At 38.3% G+C, this 19,086-nt stretch overlaps 1 protein-coding gene and 1 pseudogene across 3 annotated transcripts in view; one reads left to right on the plus strand and one right to left on the minus strand.

Annotated features, from left to right (window-relative positions):
* The window catches only part of LOC129457799 (UPF0547 protein C16orf87), a 132,273-nt gene that overhangs the window by 84,840 nt on the left and 28,347 nt on the right, over positions 1-19,086 (minus strand). For 2 of the 3 annotated variants that reach the window (XM_055233304.2, XM_055233305.2), the window contains one exon: positions 17,621-18,642. In XM_055233304.2, the coding sequence (XP_055089279.1) occupies positions 18,524-18,642 (119 nt within the window). In that variant the 3' untranslated portion in view covers positions 17,621-18,523. Of the gene's footprint in view, positions 1-4,327; positions 18,643-19,086 lie in introns of those variants that run through there. The other variant, XM_063611892.1, reaches the window with a different exon arrangement.
* On the plus strand, positions 4,317-6,416 carry LOC129492618 (nuclear factor erythroid 2-related factor 3-like; annotated as a pseudogene).

Below are 19,086 nucleotides of genomic sequence, written 5' to 3' on the forward strand. Positions count from 1 at the left end.
CTGGAAAAAGTATATATATGCATCAAGTGCCCCAATTTTAACAGTTCCCATATGAGGAACTGATTCCTAAATCACCTAGCTCTGGGAGTTGACAGGGCTCTGTTTTCTGGAGTCTCCTCAGAACACAGAAGACAAAAAAAGCTGGTTGCTAAATGGGTGCACATCCAGTGGATTCCTTTGAAACTCAGAATGTGCAGACTGCATAAAAGTGCAGGCATTTGCCACAGATCTTCTTCCAGGCTTAGGACAGAGTGAGTGCGAGATAAACTCTAGCTCCCAGCTTCTCCCTGAGGTAGAAGGAATTGGAACATAAATCTAGCACTCCGACTTTTCAAGCTGCATCTCAAGGGACTGGCTTCTATCTCACATATCTTGGGGCACTGACAGAACTTGGCACACCCTAGTATCCAAAGGGCCATGAAGAACAAAGCAATTTGGACAAGCAAAAAGATATGAGAGGCATCTAGAATTAGAATATCTGGTAGGGCTGGTTGGTGAGGTCCATCTCCCAGATGAGGCCAGTGTGACAAGACTAGAAGAGGTGGCTGTCCTACCTACTATGCAAAAACCAACACAGAAAGTCAAGAAAAATGAAGAAACAGGGAAATATGTTATAAATAAAACAAGATAAATCTCCAGAAACAGAACCTAGGGAAATAAAGATATGTGATTTACCTGACAGGGAATGTGAAATAGGTCATAAAGATGTCCACCAAGATTAAGAGAGTAATTCTTGAACTGAAAATTTCAACAGAGATAGGAAATATTTAAAATTATCAAGCAGAAATCACAGAGCTGAAGAATAACTGAACTGAAAAATTCAATAGAGTTCAACAGCAGACTAGATCAAGAAGACAGGATCAGTGAACTAGAAAAGAGGTCAATCACAATTACACAATCTGAGAAGCAAAAATAAAAAAGAATAAAAGAGTAAAGATAGCTTAAAAGACTTATTGGAAACCATTAAGTAGAACAATTTATGCATTACTGGAGTACTAGGAGGAGAGAGAGAGAGAAAGAGATGGCTGAAAACTTCCCAAGACTGGTGAAGAAAAGAGAAAACTGGATCCAAGAAACCCAAAGGATCCCAAACAAGAAGAATCCAAAGAGATCTACACAGAGACGTATTATAATCAAACTAACAAAAGGTAAAGACAAAAAATTTTGAAGCAGCAAGAGAAAGGCAGCTTGGTACATACAAGGAAATCCACATTAGACTAAAAGAGTTTTCAGCAGAAACCTTGCAGGACAGAAGGGAGTGGAACAGCACATTCAAAGTACTCAAGGAAGAAAACTGCCAACCAAAAATATTATGCCCATCAAAACTATCCTTAAAAAACAAGGGGCTGGGCCAGGTAGGGTGACTCATGCCTGTAATCCCAGCACTTTGGGAGGCTGAGGCAGGCGGGTCACCTGAGGTCAGGAGTTCCAGACCAGCCTAGCCAACATGGTGAAACCTCATCTCTATTAAAAATACAAAAATTAGCTGAGCGTGGTGGCAGGTGCCTGTAATCCCAGCTACTTGGGAGGCTGAGGCAGGAGAATCACTTGAACTTGGGAGGTGGAGGTTGCAGTGACCCGAGATCACACCATTACACTCCAGCAAGAGTGAGACTCCAAAAAAAAAAAAAAAAGAGGGGCTATAAAGACTTTCTCAGACAAACAAAAACTGAGGCAGTTTATCACCACTAGACCTGTCTGAGAAGAAATAAGAAATGATATGGGGAGTCCTTCAAGCTGAAAGAATGCTGAACAACAACAGGAAAGCAAAACAAAGCATAAAACTTATTGGCAGATGTAAATATACGGGCAAAAAATCTTTTATTATTCCAACAGTGGTGAGTAAATAGACTGCAATCTTACTATAAAAGTTTAGGTCAGGCACGGTGTCTCACCCCTATAATCCCAGCACTTTGGGAGGCTGAGGTGAGCAGATCACTTGAGGTCAGGAGCTCGAGACCAGCCTGGCTGACATGGCAAAACCCCATCTCTACTAAAAAAAAAAATACAAAAATTAGCTGAGTGTGGTAGTGCACACCTGTAATCCCCCAGCTACTTGGGAAGCTGAGGCAGGAGAATCACTTGAATGTGGGAGGTGGAGGTTGCAGTGAGCCAAGATCAGGCCACTAGCCTGGGTGACAGAACAAGACCCTGTCTCTTAAAAAGAAAAAAAAAAAAAAAAAAAATCATTTGAAGTATTAGGCGGGGCTCGGTGGCTCACACCTGTAATCCCAGCACTTCGGGAAGCTGAGGCGGGCAGATCACCTTAAGTCAACACGGCAGAACCCCGTCTCTACTAAAATTACAAAAAAATTAGCCAGGCATGGTGGCGGGCACTTGTAGTCCCAGCTACTTGGGAGGCTGAGGCAGGAGAATCGCCTGAACCGGGAGGCGGAGGTTGCAGTGAGCCGAAATTGCAACATTGCACTCCAGCCTGGGCAACAAGTAAAACTCTATCCCAGAAAAAAAAAAAAAGGTTAAAGTATTAAAAACAACTAATACTAAAATATGTTAATGGATACATAATATAAATAGTAGACAATTGTGACATCAATAGTATAATGTGGGAAGAGAAGAGAGAAAAGCATTCTTGCATGGAAGGGAGGTTATCAGCTTAAAGTAGACTGTGAGAACTATATTCTGTGTAAGCCCCTTGATAACCACAAAGAAAAAGGGAATCAAAACCTAGCAATGCAAAAAAAAAAAAAAGCAGTGAAACAAAATGACAGCAAGAAAAAAAAAAGAGGAATAAAATAACCACAAGACAAAACAATTAACAAAATGGCAAGAATAAATCCTTCCTTATCGAAAATTACTTTAAATTTGAATGGAATAAATGCATTAAAATCATGCTGAAGAGGTATCTGCACTCCCATGTTTATTGCAGCATTATTCGCAATAGCTAGATATGAATTCAACCTAAATATTCATCAACAGATGAATGGATAAAGAAAATATGGTATATACAACAACAGAATATTATTCAGCCTTTAAAAAGAAGAAAATCCTGTCATTTGTGATACTGTGGATGAACCTGGAGGACATCATGCTAAGTAAAATAAGGCAGGCATAGAAAGACAAGTGCCACATGATCTTACTTATATGTGGAATCTAAAAAATGTCAAACTCATAGTACTAGAGTAGAAAGGTGGTTACCAGAGGCTGGGGGTTGAAAGAAGGAGAGAACAAGGAATCAGAGTATCAAATAAATGATCTAAGAGTACAAAGTTTCCATTAGGATGAAATAAATATATAAGATCTAACACACAGTAGGGTAACTATAGTCAATGATAATGCATTATGTATTTCAAAATAGCTAAGAATAAATTTTAAAGGTCTTACAACAAAAAAAATGAGGTGATAGGTATGTTAATTAGCTTAATCATTCCACATTATATAATACATCAAACCATTACATTGTGCCCCATTCATGTATACAATTATAATTTGTCAAATAAAAATATTTTTTAAAACAAAAAAATGTAAATGGAATAAACTCCACAATAGAAAGATGTAGAGTGCCTGAACAGATTTAAAATGTATATGTTGTCTACAAGAAACTCATTTAGATTCAAGGACACACAAAGGCTGAAAGTGAAGGGATGAAAAAAGATATTGCATGCAAACGTTAACCCAAAAAAGGTAGAAGTGGCTATAACTCATATCCAACAAGGCAGACTTTAAGTCAAAAACTGTCACTAGACACAAAGAAGGTCATTTAACAAAAAATGGGTCAACAAGATATAACAATTAGAAATATATATATACCAAATATAAAAGCACCTAACAAAGCAAATATTGACAGATCTAAAGTACAAATTGACAGCAATAGTAGTAGGAGACTTCAATACTCCACTTTCAGTAACAGACAGAACGTCCACACAGAAAATCAGTAAGGAGTGAACTTGAACACTGTAACAAATGGACTTAACAGACATAAACAGAACTTTTCACAATCTGTCACCCAGGCTGGATTGCAGTGGTGTGATCAGAGCTCAGTGTAATCTTGAACTGGCCTCAAGCGATCCTGTCCCTTCAGCCTCACAGTGCTGGGACCACAGGTGTGAGCCACCAAGCCCGGCCTACACATTCTTAAGCACACACAAAACATTCTCCCAGATATATTGTTCACGTTAGGCCACAACACAAGTCTTAACAAATTTAAGGTCAAAATCATATCAAGTATCTTTTCCAACTACATGGAGTGAAATTAGAAATCAGTAACAGCACACATACAAAAAAGGAACATTCACAAATACGTGAAAACTAAATAACATACTCTTGAACAGTCACTGGACTAAAAAGGAAATAAGAAAATGGACCTCACCCTCTGCCTGCCGCCGCCCACACAGCTCCGCCCACCCTGCTACCGGGAGGAGCTGCTGCTCCCGAAAGGCCCCGCCAGCTCCGCCTCCGCGCTCAGCCCTTCCCCCCCTCAGGAGGGTGAGCGGGCCAGTGGCACACCAAGGGACAGCCGCTCCGGGAGGTGCGCGCGCTCGGGGTCCCCTGCATCCCCTGCACCCAAGTGGATTCGTGGCTGGTGCACAGCGTGGCAGCTGGGGATGCAGACGTGGCTCACGGGCTGCTCAGCGCCACCGTCACGTTGGCCAGGAGTCAGCGCCAGCCAGGCTGCGCAGTGGGGGCGGCCGGGACCCCCAAGCAGCTCGGAGTAGCCCCTGGGCCGGCGGGGAAGAACGAGGAAAATGAGGCACTAAGAAAAGAGCATGAAGCTGGGGCTCCCAGTTTCCAGCACGAGGAAAATGTGTCAACACAGAAGAACTGATTACAAAGCAGAACAATGAAGATGAAAACAAACAGCAGATAAACCTGACTGGGAGGCAGAAAAGACCACTGAACCTAGAAATGAGACATCTGAATGGGACAGATACTTCTTTCTCTCTGGAAGATTGTTGTTTTCATCATAGCCTGAAAATTCACTGGAGGGATCTCATCGGGAGATATTCCTCCTCTTCCAGGCAGCATCAATGATGGCATGAATTTCTTCAGCACATTATAATGGAGACTTTAGCCAGTCTGTAAGTCATGATGTCAATATTCATGAGGCCATGTTGCTGTGTCCCAACAATACATTTAGAAGAGATCCAGTAGGAAGGACTTCACAGGCACAAGAACCATTTCTACAATTACATTCTCATACCACCAATCCTGGGCAAAACCTTCCTAGAACTAATTTGACAGGATCTCTTCCACATGTTGACAATCAGATGAGGAATCTAAAAAGCCAAGACCTACTATATGACCTTCCCGTAAATATATTTGATAAACTTAATGTCATTAGCCACAGACAATGACTTTGATCCAATGGATGTTTCTCGGCTTTTTGACGAACCAGATTCTGATTCTGGCCTTTCTTTAGACTCGTCACCAAGTCTAATTCTTCTCACTCTGTAAAGGTGCTATAGGGTTTTAGTATAGTCTCATTCCCATCATGACTTAGAAGATTCTGTGGGAGGCTGCTACCCACAACCCAGTATGTTTTGTCACATGGATCATAGTAGTTATTATGGTTTCCATGGGGATCTTGCATTTCAAGACATATTTTATAACCACACTTAGCACTTACAGCCAAGTGCACCAGAATCTACTTCGGAATCTTTTTCAGGCCTGGAAAGTCACAGAAAATAAGGAGTAGGTACCTCAGTGACACAGATAGAAACTTGAGCTGTGATGAATGGCATGCTAAAGCTTTGCATATCCCTTTTTCTGTAGATGAAATTGTCCACATGCCTGTTTTTTGTTTTTTTGAGATCGAGTCTTGCTCTATTGCCCAGGCTGGAGTGCAGTGGTGTGATGTCATCTCACTGCAACCTTTACCTCCTGGGTTCAAGCAATTCTTCTGCCTCAGCCTCCCAAGTAGCTGAGATTCCAGGCACCCACCACCACGCCTGGCTAATTTTTGTATTTTTAGTAGAGACGGGTTTTCACCATGTTGGCCAGGCTGGTCTGGAACTCCTGACCTCAGGTGATCTGCTCAGCTCGGCCTCCCAAAGTGCTGGGATTATAGGCATGAGCCACTGTGCCCAGCCCACCTGTTGATTCTTTCAGTAGCACATGAAATAGGTACTATCCGACAGACCTACAAGTCTTGCTCATCTGTGATATCAGATGAAGAGGGAAAAATAAAGTTGCTGCTCAGAACTGTTACAAATGCAAATTAGACATGATTTTGAATCTAGAGGATGATGTATGTAAATTGCAAGCAAAGAAGGAAACTCTTGAGAGTGAGCCCAATGTAATAAATCATCAACATAATGAAACAGAAACTGCATGACATTTGTGATGTTTTTAGATTAATAAGAGATGACCAAGGTAGGCCAGTCAACCCAAACCAGTATGCTCTTCAATATAGCTGTGATGGAAGAAGAGCAAACACTCAGGTAAGAAAGAAGCTGTAGCAGGAAATATCAGTTGAAAGAAAATAAAATTTAAAAAAGAGCAAACACTGGGGATCTAATTATTTTAAGATATATTTCAGTTTTTTATGATTTAAAATGCAAAATAGCCTTATTTTCATTTAGTTTGTTAGCACTGAAGTAGTGGGCTTTTCAAACACTATTTTAGCTTAACCTTTATATTTAGCTTATAAATTTTTCTATATGGAAATAAATTTTATATGCGAATTTAAAAAAAAGAAAATTTAAAAATATCTCAAGCTGGGAATGGTGGTACACACCTGTAGTCTCAAGCCACTTGGAAGGCTGAGATGGGAGGATTGTTAGTTCGAGCTCCGCCTGGGCAAAATAGCAAGACCCTGTGTGTATATATATACACATACATACATACACACAAATGAAGACAAAAATACTACATATCAAAACTTATGGGATGTAGCAAAAGCACTACTAAAAGGGAATTTTATAGTGATAAATGCCTACATTATAAAAGATGAAAGATCCCAAATAACCTAAGTTTACCCCTCAAGGTACCAGAAAAAGAACAAACTAAACCCAAAGTTAACAGAAGGAAGGAAATAATAAAGATCAGGGCAGAAATAAATCAAAGAGAGAATAGAAAAACTGCAGAAAATCAACAAAATCAAGTTGGTTTTTCAAAAAATATAAAAGTTGAGAAACCTTTAGCTACACTAAGAAAAAAAAGAAGACTCAAAATCAGAAATGAAAGAGGAGACATTACAACTGATGTCACAGAAATAAAAAGGACCATAAGGGACTATTATGAACAATTATATGCCAACAAATTGGATAACCTAGAGAAAATGGGTATTTCTAGAAACATAGAACCTACAAAGATTGAATCAAGACTAGAAAACCTGAACATACCAATCACAAATAAAAATATTAAAGTTGTAACAAAATACTTTTCATCAAAGAAAAGCTCAGGACCAGATGGCTTCATGGTTGAATTCTACCAAATAGTCAAAGAATTAATACTGACCAGGTGCAGTGGCTCACACCTGTAATCCTAGCACCCTGGGAGGCTGAGGCAGGCAGATCACCTGAGGTCAGCAGTTTAAGACCAGCCTGCCCAACATGGTGAAACTCCATCTCTTCTAAAAATACAAAAATTAGCCAGGCATGGTGGCAGATGCCTGTAATCACAGCTACTCAGGAGGCCAAGGCAAGAGAATCACTTGAACCCAGGAGGCAGAGGCTGCATGAGCCAAGATCACGCCACTGCATTCCAGCCTGAGCAACAAGAGCAAAACTCTGTCTCAAAAAAAAAAAAAAGAATTTATACCAATCCTTCTTAAACTCTGCCAAAAAGCAGAAGTTCTGAACTCATTTTCTGAGGGCAGCATCACCCTAATACTAAAGTCAGACATCACAATGACATAACATCCTTTTATGATAAAAGAACTCTCAACAAAATAAATATAGAAGACAAATTCCTCAATGTAATAAAGGCAATTTATGAATAGCCTACATTCTCAGCTAATATCATTAATGGGGAAAAAACTGAAAGCTTTTCCTTTAAGATCTGTGTAAGGCAACGATGCCCACTCAATACTTCCACTGAACATAGCACTAAAGATACTAGCAAGAGCAATCAGGCAAGAAAAATAAATAAAAGGCATCATATCAGAAAGAAAGAAGTACAATTATCCATTTGTAGATGACATGATCCTAAATATAAATAACCCTAACTTCACAGAAAAATTAGAATGAATTAATAAGTTGTAAGGTACAAAATCAACATACAAATATCAGTTGCATTTCTTTACACCAATAACAATCTATCCAAAAAAAATCCAGAAAAAAAATCACATTTACAATAGCATCAAAAGAATAAAATACTTAGCTTTTTTTTTTTTTTTTTGAGATGGAGCTTCATTCTGTTGCCCAGGCTGGAGTGCAATGGCATGATCTCAGCTCACTGCAACCTCCACCTGCCAGGTTCAAGCAATTCTCTGCCTCAGCCTCCCGAGTAGCTGGGATTACAGGCACCCACCACCATACCCAGATAATTTTTGTATTTTTAGTAGAGATAGGGTTTCATCACCTTGGCCAGGCTGGTCTCGAATTCCTGACCTCGTGATCCACCCGCCTCGGACTCCCATAGTGCTGGGATTACAGGCATGAACCAATGCGCCCAGCCCAGAAATAATTTTAACTAATAAAGATCTGTACCCTGAAAACTATAAAACATTGATGAAAGAAACCGAAGACACAAAAAAAGGAAAGATATCCCATGTTCATAGATTTGAAGAATACTATTTAAACTACCCATACTACCCAAAATGATACAGATTCAACACAACCCCTATCAAAATTCCAATGACATTCTTCACAGAAAAAAAAAACTCTTAAAAAAACACAAAAGACCGCAAATAGCAAAAACAATCTTGAGAAAGGAAAACAAAGTTGGAGGCATCACAATTCATGATTTCAAATTATATTACAAAGCTAATCAAAACAGTATAGTACTAGCATAAAAACAGACACATACACCAATGGAAAAGAATAGCAAGTCCAGGAACAAACCCAATCATGTATGTTCAACTAATTTTCGACAAGGCCACCAAGAAGACACAATGGAAAAAGGATAGTATCATCAACAAATGGTGTTGGGAAAACAGGCTATCCATATGCAAAAGAACTAGACTGGACCCTTACCTTACACCATATACAAAAAATCAACTCAAAATGGATTAAAAAACCTAAACCTAAGACCAGAAATCATAAAATTACCAGAAGAAAACAGGTAACAAGCTAGAAAAACTCCTTGATGTTGGCCTTGGCTATGATTTTTTGAATATTACACCAAAAGCACAGGCAACAAAAGCAGAAACAAACAAGTGAGGCTACATCAAACTAAAAAGCTTCTACACAGCAAAGGAAACAATCAAGAGTGAAGAGATAATCTGTTGAATGGGAGGAAATATTTGCAAAACATACATCTAAGGGGTTAATATCCAAAGTACATAAGTAATTCAAACAACTCAATAGGAAGAAAATAACCCAATTTAAAAATGGGCAAAGGATGTGAATAGACATTTCTTAAAAAGAAGACACACAAATGGTGTACACATATATGAAAAAGTGCTCAGCATCACTAATCATCAGGGAAATGTAAGTCAAAACCATAATATCAGCTCACACCTGTCAGAATGGCTATTATTAAAAAGACAAAAAATAACAAGTGTTGGTCAGGATGTGGAGAAACAGAAAATCCTGTACACTGTTGGTGGGAATGTAAACTGGTACAGCCATTACAGAAAATGGTATGGAGGTTCATCAAAAAACTAAAAATAGAACTACCTTATCATCCAGCAATCCCATTTTTGGGTATATATCCAAGGAAATGAAGTCAGTACATTGTACGTTGAAGAGATATCTGCACTCCTATTTTCACTGTAGCATTATTCATAATAGTCAAGATATAAAATCAATGTAAGTGTTCAACAGATGAATGGATAAAGAAAATGTAGCACAGGCCAGGCACAGTGGCCCATGCCTGTAATCCCAGCACTTTGGAAGGCCGAGGTGGGCGGATCACAAGGTCAGGAGATCAAGAACATATTGGCTAACACAGTGAAACCCCGTCCCTACTAAAAAATACAAAAAAATTAGCCAGGCATGGTGGCAGGCGCCTATAGTCCCACCTACTCAGGAGGCTGAGGCAGGAGAATGGTGTGAACCCAGAAGGCAGAGCTTGCAGTGAGCCAAGATCATGCCACTGCATTCTAGCCGGGGCGACAGATCGAGACTCCGTCTCAAAAAAAAAAAAAAAAAGAAAATGTAGTATATACACACAGTAGAATACTCTTCAGTCATTAAAAAGGAAATCTTGCCATTTATGACAATATAGATGAACCTGGTGAACATTAAGTGAAATAAGCCAGGCACAAAAAAACAAGTATTATATAACCTCACTTACATGTGGAATCTAAAAAAGTCAAACTCATAGAAACAGAGAGTAGAATGGTGGCTACCAGTGGTGAGGGAGGGGAGCTAGGGAGATGCTGGTCAAATGAAACAAACTTTCAGTTAGGAGGCATAAGTTCAAGAGATCAATTATACAGCATAACGACTACAGTTAATAATATATTGTATACCTGAAAATTGCCAAGAGAATTGTTCCAGCCACAAAAAAAAGGTAAGTATACATGATAATGTATATGTTCACCATCTTTACTTTAGACATCCTACAATGTGAACATACATATTGAAATATCATGCTGTATACAATATACAATTTTGTTAACTGAAATAATTTATTAAAATAAAATAAATGAACAGAAGTTCTGAGATCTGTGAGATAATACCAAAGAGTCTAACACTTGCATCACTGGAGTCTAAGAGGGAGGACAAAGTAGAGCAGAAAATATCTGAATGGTTTAAAACTTTACATATTTGATGAAAGGCATAAACTTACACATTTAAGCTCAACAAATCCCAAAGAGAATAAATTGAAACACCCAGGCACATCATAATCAAACCAATAAGAACCAAAGACAAAGATTCCTGAAAATACTCAGAGAAAAATAACATGTTTCATATAGGGGAAATATTACCTTAATGGCTGCACATTTCTCATCAGAAACCATGGAGGCTGAAAGAACAGAACTGTCAACACAGTATTTTATATCCAGCAAAAATATCTTTCATGAATTAAGGCAAAATAAAGACATTCTCAGATGAAGAAAAATTAAGAGAATTAAATGTCAATAGACCTGCACTAAAAGAAATTTTCCAGATGAAAAGGACTGATACCGATGTAAACTTGGAACATCAAGAATTAAGGAAGATTAATATAAATGATAAATATTGTGGTAAATGTGATAGACTGTTTTCCTCTTGGGTTCTTAAAAATATCTATGATAGTTGTAAGGAAAAAACATTGTCTGATGAGTCTTATTTTTTATTTATTTATTTTTATTTATTTATTTTTTTGAGACAGAGTCTCGCTCTTTCACCCAGACCGGAGTGCAGTGGCGCGATCTCGGCTCACTGCAAGCTCCACCTCCCGGGTTCATGCCATTCTCCTGCCTCAGCCCCCCAAGTAGCTGGGACTACAGGCACCCGCCACCGCGCCTGTCTAATTTTTTGTATTTTTAGTAGAGACGGGGTTTCACCGTGTTAGCCAGGATGGTCTTGATCTCCTGACCTCGTGATCCGCCCGCCTCGGCCTCCCAAAGTGCTGGGATTACAGGCGTGAGCCACCGCGCCCGGCCTTTTTATTTTTATTTTTTGAGACACAGTGTCTAGCTCTGACACCCAAGCTGGAGTGGAGTGAAGTGATCTTGGCTCACTGCAACCTCTGCCTCCTGGGCTCAAGTAATCCTCCCACTTCAGCCTCCTGAGTAACTGGGACTACAGGAACATGCTACCACGCCTAGCTAATTTTGTGTATTTTTTGTAGAGACGGGGTTTCACCATGTTGTCCAGGTTGATCTCGAACTCTTGGACTTAAGCAATCTGCTCGCCTCGGCCTCCCAGTCCTGGGATTACAGGTGTGAGCCACTGTGCCCAGCCAAGTCTTATGATTTATAAGAAAATTATAACATAAAGGGGAGAGGGTAAAGGAATGTAAACAGTGGTAAGATTTCTACATTCCACTTAAACTGGTAAAATATTTACTTCTAAGTGAACTGTAAAAAGTGAAGTATGTTTATACTAATCCCTAGAGCAAATACTGCAAAACTATTCAAAGAACTATAGTTTAAAAAAACAATAAATTACAATCAGTAACAGAAAGATAACTGGAAAAAACTCTAAATATTTGAAAATTATAGTAATATCAAGAAAAATCAGAAATATTCTAAATTGAACACAAAATTACAACACAATAAAATTTGTGAGATAAAGCAAATGGGAAATTTATAGCATTAAATGCTTTTGTTAGAAAAGCGCAAAAAGCCTTCTGATCAGTGTTGAATAAAATCAATGATCTGAGCTTCCGCCACAATAAGCTAGAAAAGGGAGCACATAAGCCCAAAGCAAAGAAAGGAGAAAATAGTAAAGATCAGAAATTAATGAAACTGAAAACAGAAAAACAGCAAAATATCAATAAACCAGAGCAGGTTCTTACAAAAGAGAAATGCAGCCGGGCGCAGTGGCTCATGCCTGTAATCCCAGCACTTTGGGAGGCCAAGGCAGGTGGATCACCTGAGCTCAGGAGTTCGAGACCAGCCTGGCCAACATGGTGAAACTCCACCTCTACTAAAAATACAAAAATAAGCTGGGCGTAGTGGCATGCGCCTATAATTCCAGCTACTCGGGAGGCTAAGGCAGGAGAATCGCTTGAACTCAGGAGGCAGAGGTTGCAAGGCTGCATTGAGCCAAGATCGCACCACTGCCCTCCAGCCTGGGCGACAGAGCGAGACTCTGTCTCAAAAAAAAAAAAAAAAAAAAAAAGAGAAATACAATTAATAAACCTCTAGTAAGACTAACAAAGAAGGCCGGGCGCGGTGGCTCACGCTTGTAATCCCAGCACTTTGGGAGGCCGAGGCGGGCGGATCACGAGGTCAGGAGATCGAGACCACGGTGAAACCCCGTCTCTACTAAAAAAATACAAAAAATTAGCCGGGCGCGGTGGCGGGCGCCTGTAGTCCCAGCTACTCGGAGGCTGAGGCAGGAGAATGGCGTGAACCCGGGAGGCGGAGCTTGCAGTGAGCCGAGATTGCGCCACTGCACTCCAGCCCGGGCGACAGAGCGAGACTCTGTCTCAAAAAAAAAAAAAAAAAAAAAAAAGACTAACAAACAAACAGAGAGAGAAAACACAAATTACCAATATCAGGAATGACGGAGGGAATACCACTGATGCCAAAGACATGAAATGGATAAAAAAAATACTACAAACTCTTCTACACAGATAAATTCAACAACTCAGATGCACCAACTCCTTGAAAATCACGAAGTACCAAAACTCACTCAAATAGAAATAAAACACTGAAATTACTCAACAACTGCTTTTAAATTTTAATCCATAATAGCCTTCTAAAATAGAACTCTAGCAAATTCTACCAGACATTTAAATAATAACACAATTCTACACAATCTCTCCTGGAAAACAGAATGGAATGAAATACTTCCCAACTCTCTCTATGAAACCAGTAACACCTGATTTTAAAACCAAAGACAATTTTTAAAAAAACGCTACAGTCCAATATCCCTCATGAACAAAAATACAAAAATTCTCAACAAAATACTAGCAAACTGAATCCATCAATACGTAAAAATAACACAACCCAACTGAGGGTTATCTTGGAAATGCAAAGCTGGCTTCAATAACAACAAAAAAATCAGGCCAACCAAGTGTGGTGGCTCATGCCTGTAATCCCAACACTTTGGGAGGCTGAGTCAGGAGTTGAAGACCAGCCTGGCCAACATGGTAAAAACCTGTCTCTATTAAAAATTCAAAAATCAGCCGGGCATGGTGATGCACACCTGTATATCTAGGTACTTGGGAGACTGGTGAGGGAAGCTTGAACCCAAGAGGCAGAGGGTGCAGTGAGCCAAGATCGCACCATTGCACTCTAGCCTGGGTGACAGAGTGAGACTCCGTGTCAAAAAAAAAAAGAAAATCTATCAGTATGTTTCACCATATGAACATTCTAAAGGGGAGAAAAAAAGTCCTATCAATTATGCAGAAAAAGCATCTGACAAAATTCAACATCTGTTCCTGACAAAAAACTTCCAACAAGCAGAAATAAAAAAGACTACCCTCAATCTACTAAAGGGTATTTTTTTAAGCCAACAACAACAACAAAATTATTTAATGCTTAATGACTGAATGTTTCCCCCCTACAATTGGATCAAGGCAAAAAGTCCCAACCAGTGCAATAAGGCAAAGAAAAAAATAAAGGAATTATCAATAAAAGGACAAAACAGATTCCTTAATAATGCAAAAGGCAAATACTTGACTGGGGTAAAAAGAATTATTCTATTCCAGACTTTGTTATATGTCTCATACTTTTAATCCTGGAGAGTCTGCTTTGTATGTTAGGATACTTATTAGTATAGTTGTAATCTTTGAGCAGCAAGTACTACTAATATTCAAACTATAATAAATGGGTTAAGGCAGCACAAAAGAATAATTTTTAAAAAAATAGTTCCCTAGAAAATAGATCTTGAGAATAAAAATATATAAACATATATACATGTACTTCCAAATGTAAAAATAAAGCTTGTCATGTAGTAAAAGAAAAAACCCAGCTGCACAGAAAAAAACTCAAGTAAGAGATTTGTTAACAACAATATGCCTTAAAGGCATATTTCTAGACAGAAAATACTAGGAAAAAAATGCTTTTAACTAGCAAGAATATAAGGCATCAAATCAAACTAGAAGGTAAAGTGGAAATAATTAAGAATGAGTTTCAAAGAATGACAGACAAGGCCGGGCGCGGTGGCTCACACTTGTAATCCCAGCACTTTGGGAGGCCGAGGTGGATGGATCACGAGGTCAGGAGATCGAGACCATCCTAACACGGTGAAACCCCGTCTCTACTAAAAATACAAAAAATTAGCCGGGTGTCGTGGCGGGCACCTGTAGTCCCAGCTACTAGGGAGGCTGAGGCAGGAGAATGGCACGAACCCGGGAGGTGGAGCTTGCAGTGAGCTGAGAGTGCGCCACTGCACTCCAGCCTGGGCGACACAGCGAGACTCCGTCTCAAAAAAAAAAAAAAAAAAAATGACAGACAAAATGTTTTAGAGAAGAACACAATTTGGCAGAATGACTACCTGTATCTAGAGCTATTTTGAAAGTGGAATCAAACAAATGCAATACTTTTTTCAGACAGGGTGTTTCTTGCTCTGCCTCCCAGGCTGGAGTGCAATGGCAAGATGATCACTCACTGCAGCCTTGAACTCCTGGGCTCAAGTGATCCTTTAGCCTCAGCTGCCTAGTAGCTGGAACCACCACACCCAGCTAATTTTACTTTTTGTAGAGACGTGGTCTCATCATGTTGCCCAGGCTGGTCTCAAACTCCTGGCTTCAAACAACTCTCCTGCCTTGGCCTCCCAAAGTGTTGGGATTACAGGTGTAAGCCACCATGCCCAGCCAATTAATACTTTCTACAAAAGTAAGTAAAGAGCTTAACTTTTCTAAATTTAAGACAAACATGCGGATTGAAAGGCAAGCCACAATTAAATACTGCCAAGTCATTTTAATGGTCAGAATTAGAGAATCAAGTGCAATTACTAGAGTTGAAGAAGTCAAATACTTTTCAGTTTGAAATCTTATCTGAGGGAGAACACTATCTGATTACTTTTAGGAAGCAACTCAGAGGTCATACTGACCTTTTTTTTTTTTTCTTAAGTATTTCTGAAATTTAAAGAAATAAGAATAGACTCTGGCTAAATTTTCAGGTCATTTGCAATTTTAAATTTTCTCATCATGAACTGCTTCAAGCTGTTTGATCACTTCCACTGATTACTACACAAGAAATAATTTGCAGAATTTCCCTTACTTTTATATCATTTACATTTAAATAAAACCAAAAAATGCCCATGAAAATCTAAGAAATGTTCATTTCAAAAACTAACAAACAAAATCAAACTACAAGTATTAAAGTGCCCACAAAAACATTTTGGAATACCATGGAGTTGAGGCAGGGAGTAACAACTCTCAAATTACTTTTATTTAATCTTACTCATATTTAAGAATAAGTTATCTTCAACAGACCTAATCTAATTGTGGAATCATTTCAAGATACTTTGAATAATCATATCATTTATAGATATCAGAGCAGAACAAATTTTGGATTAAGTAAAGAACTATAATTATACTCTTAGGACATCTGCTGATGACAGAGGTTTCTCTGACACCAGTGACAAAGTAATATTTTCTGCGACCATTACAACATGCCTAGACAAATTAAATTTTTTAGGTTTATAACAAGAAAGCTCATAGAATACAATTTTTTAAAAAATTGGTTAAATAGGTTATGTCACAGAGGAAACCTAATTTGCCTCTCTGCCAAGGAAATTTTTAAATAAGCCAATAATTTAACATTATGAGATCTGAAGTAATTACTTTTCTACACGGCAAGCTCCAGCCCACCCACCAGTACCTCCTTTACCATATTCAATGAATATTTTAACATGACTTTCCTGTAATGGTCTTCAGCTTTAAATGGATAGACTCTGACATCGATAATTCCTTAAAGAGGTGCTTATTCCACAAGCTGTTCTTACTTTTTCTGAGGACATATATATGTATACAAGCATTTTTAGATATTAATCATTTTTAAGCTTTTTTGCTTAAAATGAAAAGTTTCCTTACAGTATGTTTCAAAGATAAAATCACATTACATTCTTGGGGAAACTACTCGTTAAGACTCTAAAATGCATACAAGGCTGGGTGCAGTGGCTCATGCCTGTAATCCCAGCACTTTGGGAGGCCGAGGCGGGCAGATCACCTAAGGCCAGGAATTTGAGACCAGCCTGGCCAACATGGTGAGACTCCATCTGTACTAAAACACACACACACACACACACACACACACACACACACACACACACACAAATAGCCAGGCGTGGTAGCGCACACCTCTAGTCACAGCTACTCAGGAGGCTGAGGCATGAGAATCACTTGAACCCAGGAGGCAGAGGTTGCAGTGAGCTGAGATAGTGCCACTGCACTCCAGCCTGGGTGACAGAGCAAGACTCTGTCTCCTAAATAAATAAATAAAATGCATACAAAATAGTTGCAGTACCTGCAGATAGATACAGGGATTAAAGGAAAAGGAATCCTTCGGAAAATTCTATATCCTATCTAGAGTACCTCTTAAGCTCCCTCTGCTGGTTACCATTTAAATAAAGGAGGAAAAAATGTTGACCTTTTTTCTTTGAGGAGGTGATGGGAGATGCAGGATGAAGTCTGAAGTTGATAATGTTACTGCTAAAATTGAAGGGGAGATTCTCTTAAAAGGGGGCTAAATCTAACTGATGACTGTCTTCTGTAAGAAGGCTTTAAAAGGATTTTCAAACGGATTGGGGGAAGAGGGACTGAAAATAAGGGGAGTGATTGCCAAGTTTGAATATGTTAATCATTAAATTGATATGCCAAAATGCAAAAGCATTTAATATAAATCAACTATAAATGATTATGACTTAACACTAGAAAAATTAAGAATTTAAATATATTTCACAAACTTCACCAGAACAAAAAACTTTTATCACACTATTTAATCTACTTAGTTTCAATATTAAGGTTTATTTTTTCTTCCAGAGTGAAAGTAACAATTTAAATAATTATCAGGATGTATAAATGAATATCCATTCAGATAAAACATTACTGCTTAAAAGTAGCTAAGAAATAGTTTGCATGTAATAAATATATTTCATGTTTAGGTTAACAGGCACCATCTTGAGAGCAGAAGTTTTGTTTTTTTTTAACTAATAAATAAATTACATTCAAGAAAACAAGGTGTTTATATCTGAGTATATCATTAAATGTTTTTCTTCATATAGCACCCAAACTTCAAACTGTCTAGAAAGTATCTCCTAAAATATAACTCATACCTTAAGTAATAAAAATAAAGGCCAAGAAAAAAAATCAATTTAAGACAAAATTTACAGTTTATATTCTTAATTCCCCATTCAATAAAATATCAATTGCCAATTTAATAAAAGTAAATGAACTGTATATATGCAATCTGTTAGCACTGAAAATCTGAAATATATATTTTTAAAAATCACTCTTTCTGACAGTATTTAAAATATTGCATCTCTGGTGGCAAACCTGAAAACAATCAAGCATCTTATTACCCTAGTTTTCATACCTACTCCACACCCCATCACTTTTTATCCTTTAACATCCATCCAGCATTTTTTTGTTGTTGTTGTTGGCAAATACACTTACTTATATCCCAAACACAAAACACTGACAATACTCCTTGGTAAACAAGAAAATCCCAGAACAGTCCAAGCCTACACAGCTTTGCTCCCAAAGTGTGGCACAGGCTAAACGACAGGAGAGAAAGAAACAATCAATGGCCCTTACTGATGCAGTCAGAATGCTCCTGAGAGTCCATAACTGTTTGAGAATTTGCTGATGTTATCCTGACAGAAGTTTCAGCAGATTTTGCAAACAAGTATCAGAGAATAAGTCTTTGATTGATAATTTTTCTATTTATTTCTGCCAAGGCGACTGAAAACACGAAAGCCTTTTCATCAGACAGGTTAGCATAGATGTCAATTTCCTTTTCCTGTTTCTCTGTTAAAAGAAAAAGGGAAAGTTTAATATAAAGGCAGTAGATGCAGTAAATTTAAATTTTTTAAAGCTTTCAAGTATTTCTTTAAATGACAGTATTATATATACTACTACAATATACATTAAATGTTACTATGCTACTGAACTAAAAAGTTTTTAAAATTATACAAAGGAGTTACTGAAATGAAGATTAAATGAAGACAATATATATTTCTATACACAGGCACTCTAACAGCTACATCATTTCTCTAAGAGTCTCATACATTTCTATCTCCTCACTGTCTCAATCAAAATGAATTTTCTCTGCTAGACGAAATTCACTCTGAGAGATGGTCCCCTTCTGAACATCAATGGTGACTTTATGAATACATTAACATATTCATCTTCATCTTCTGATACAGGAAATGACATTTATTTCTATTTTTCCCCTCTCGATTACAAATGTAA

The sequence above is a fragment of the Symphalangus syndactylus genome, chromosome 11 (assembly GCF_028878055.3).
Source record: "Symphalangus syndactylus isolate Jambi chromosome 11, NHGRI_mSymSyn1-v2.1_pri, whole genome shotgun sequence".
In the NCBI taxonomy this organism is placed as follows: Eukaryota; Metazoa; Chordata; class Mammalia; order Primates; family Hylobatidae; genus Symphalangus; species Symphalangus syndactylus.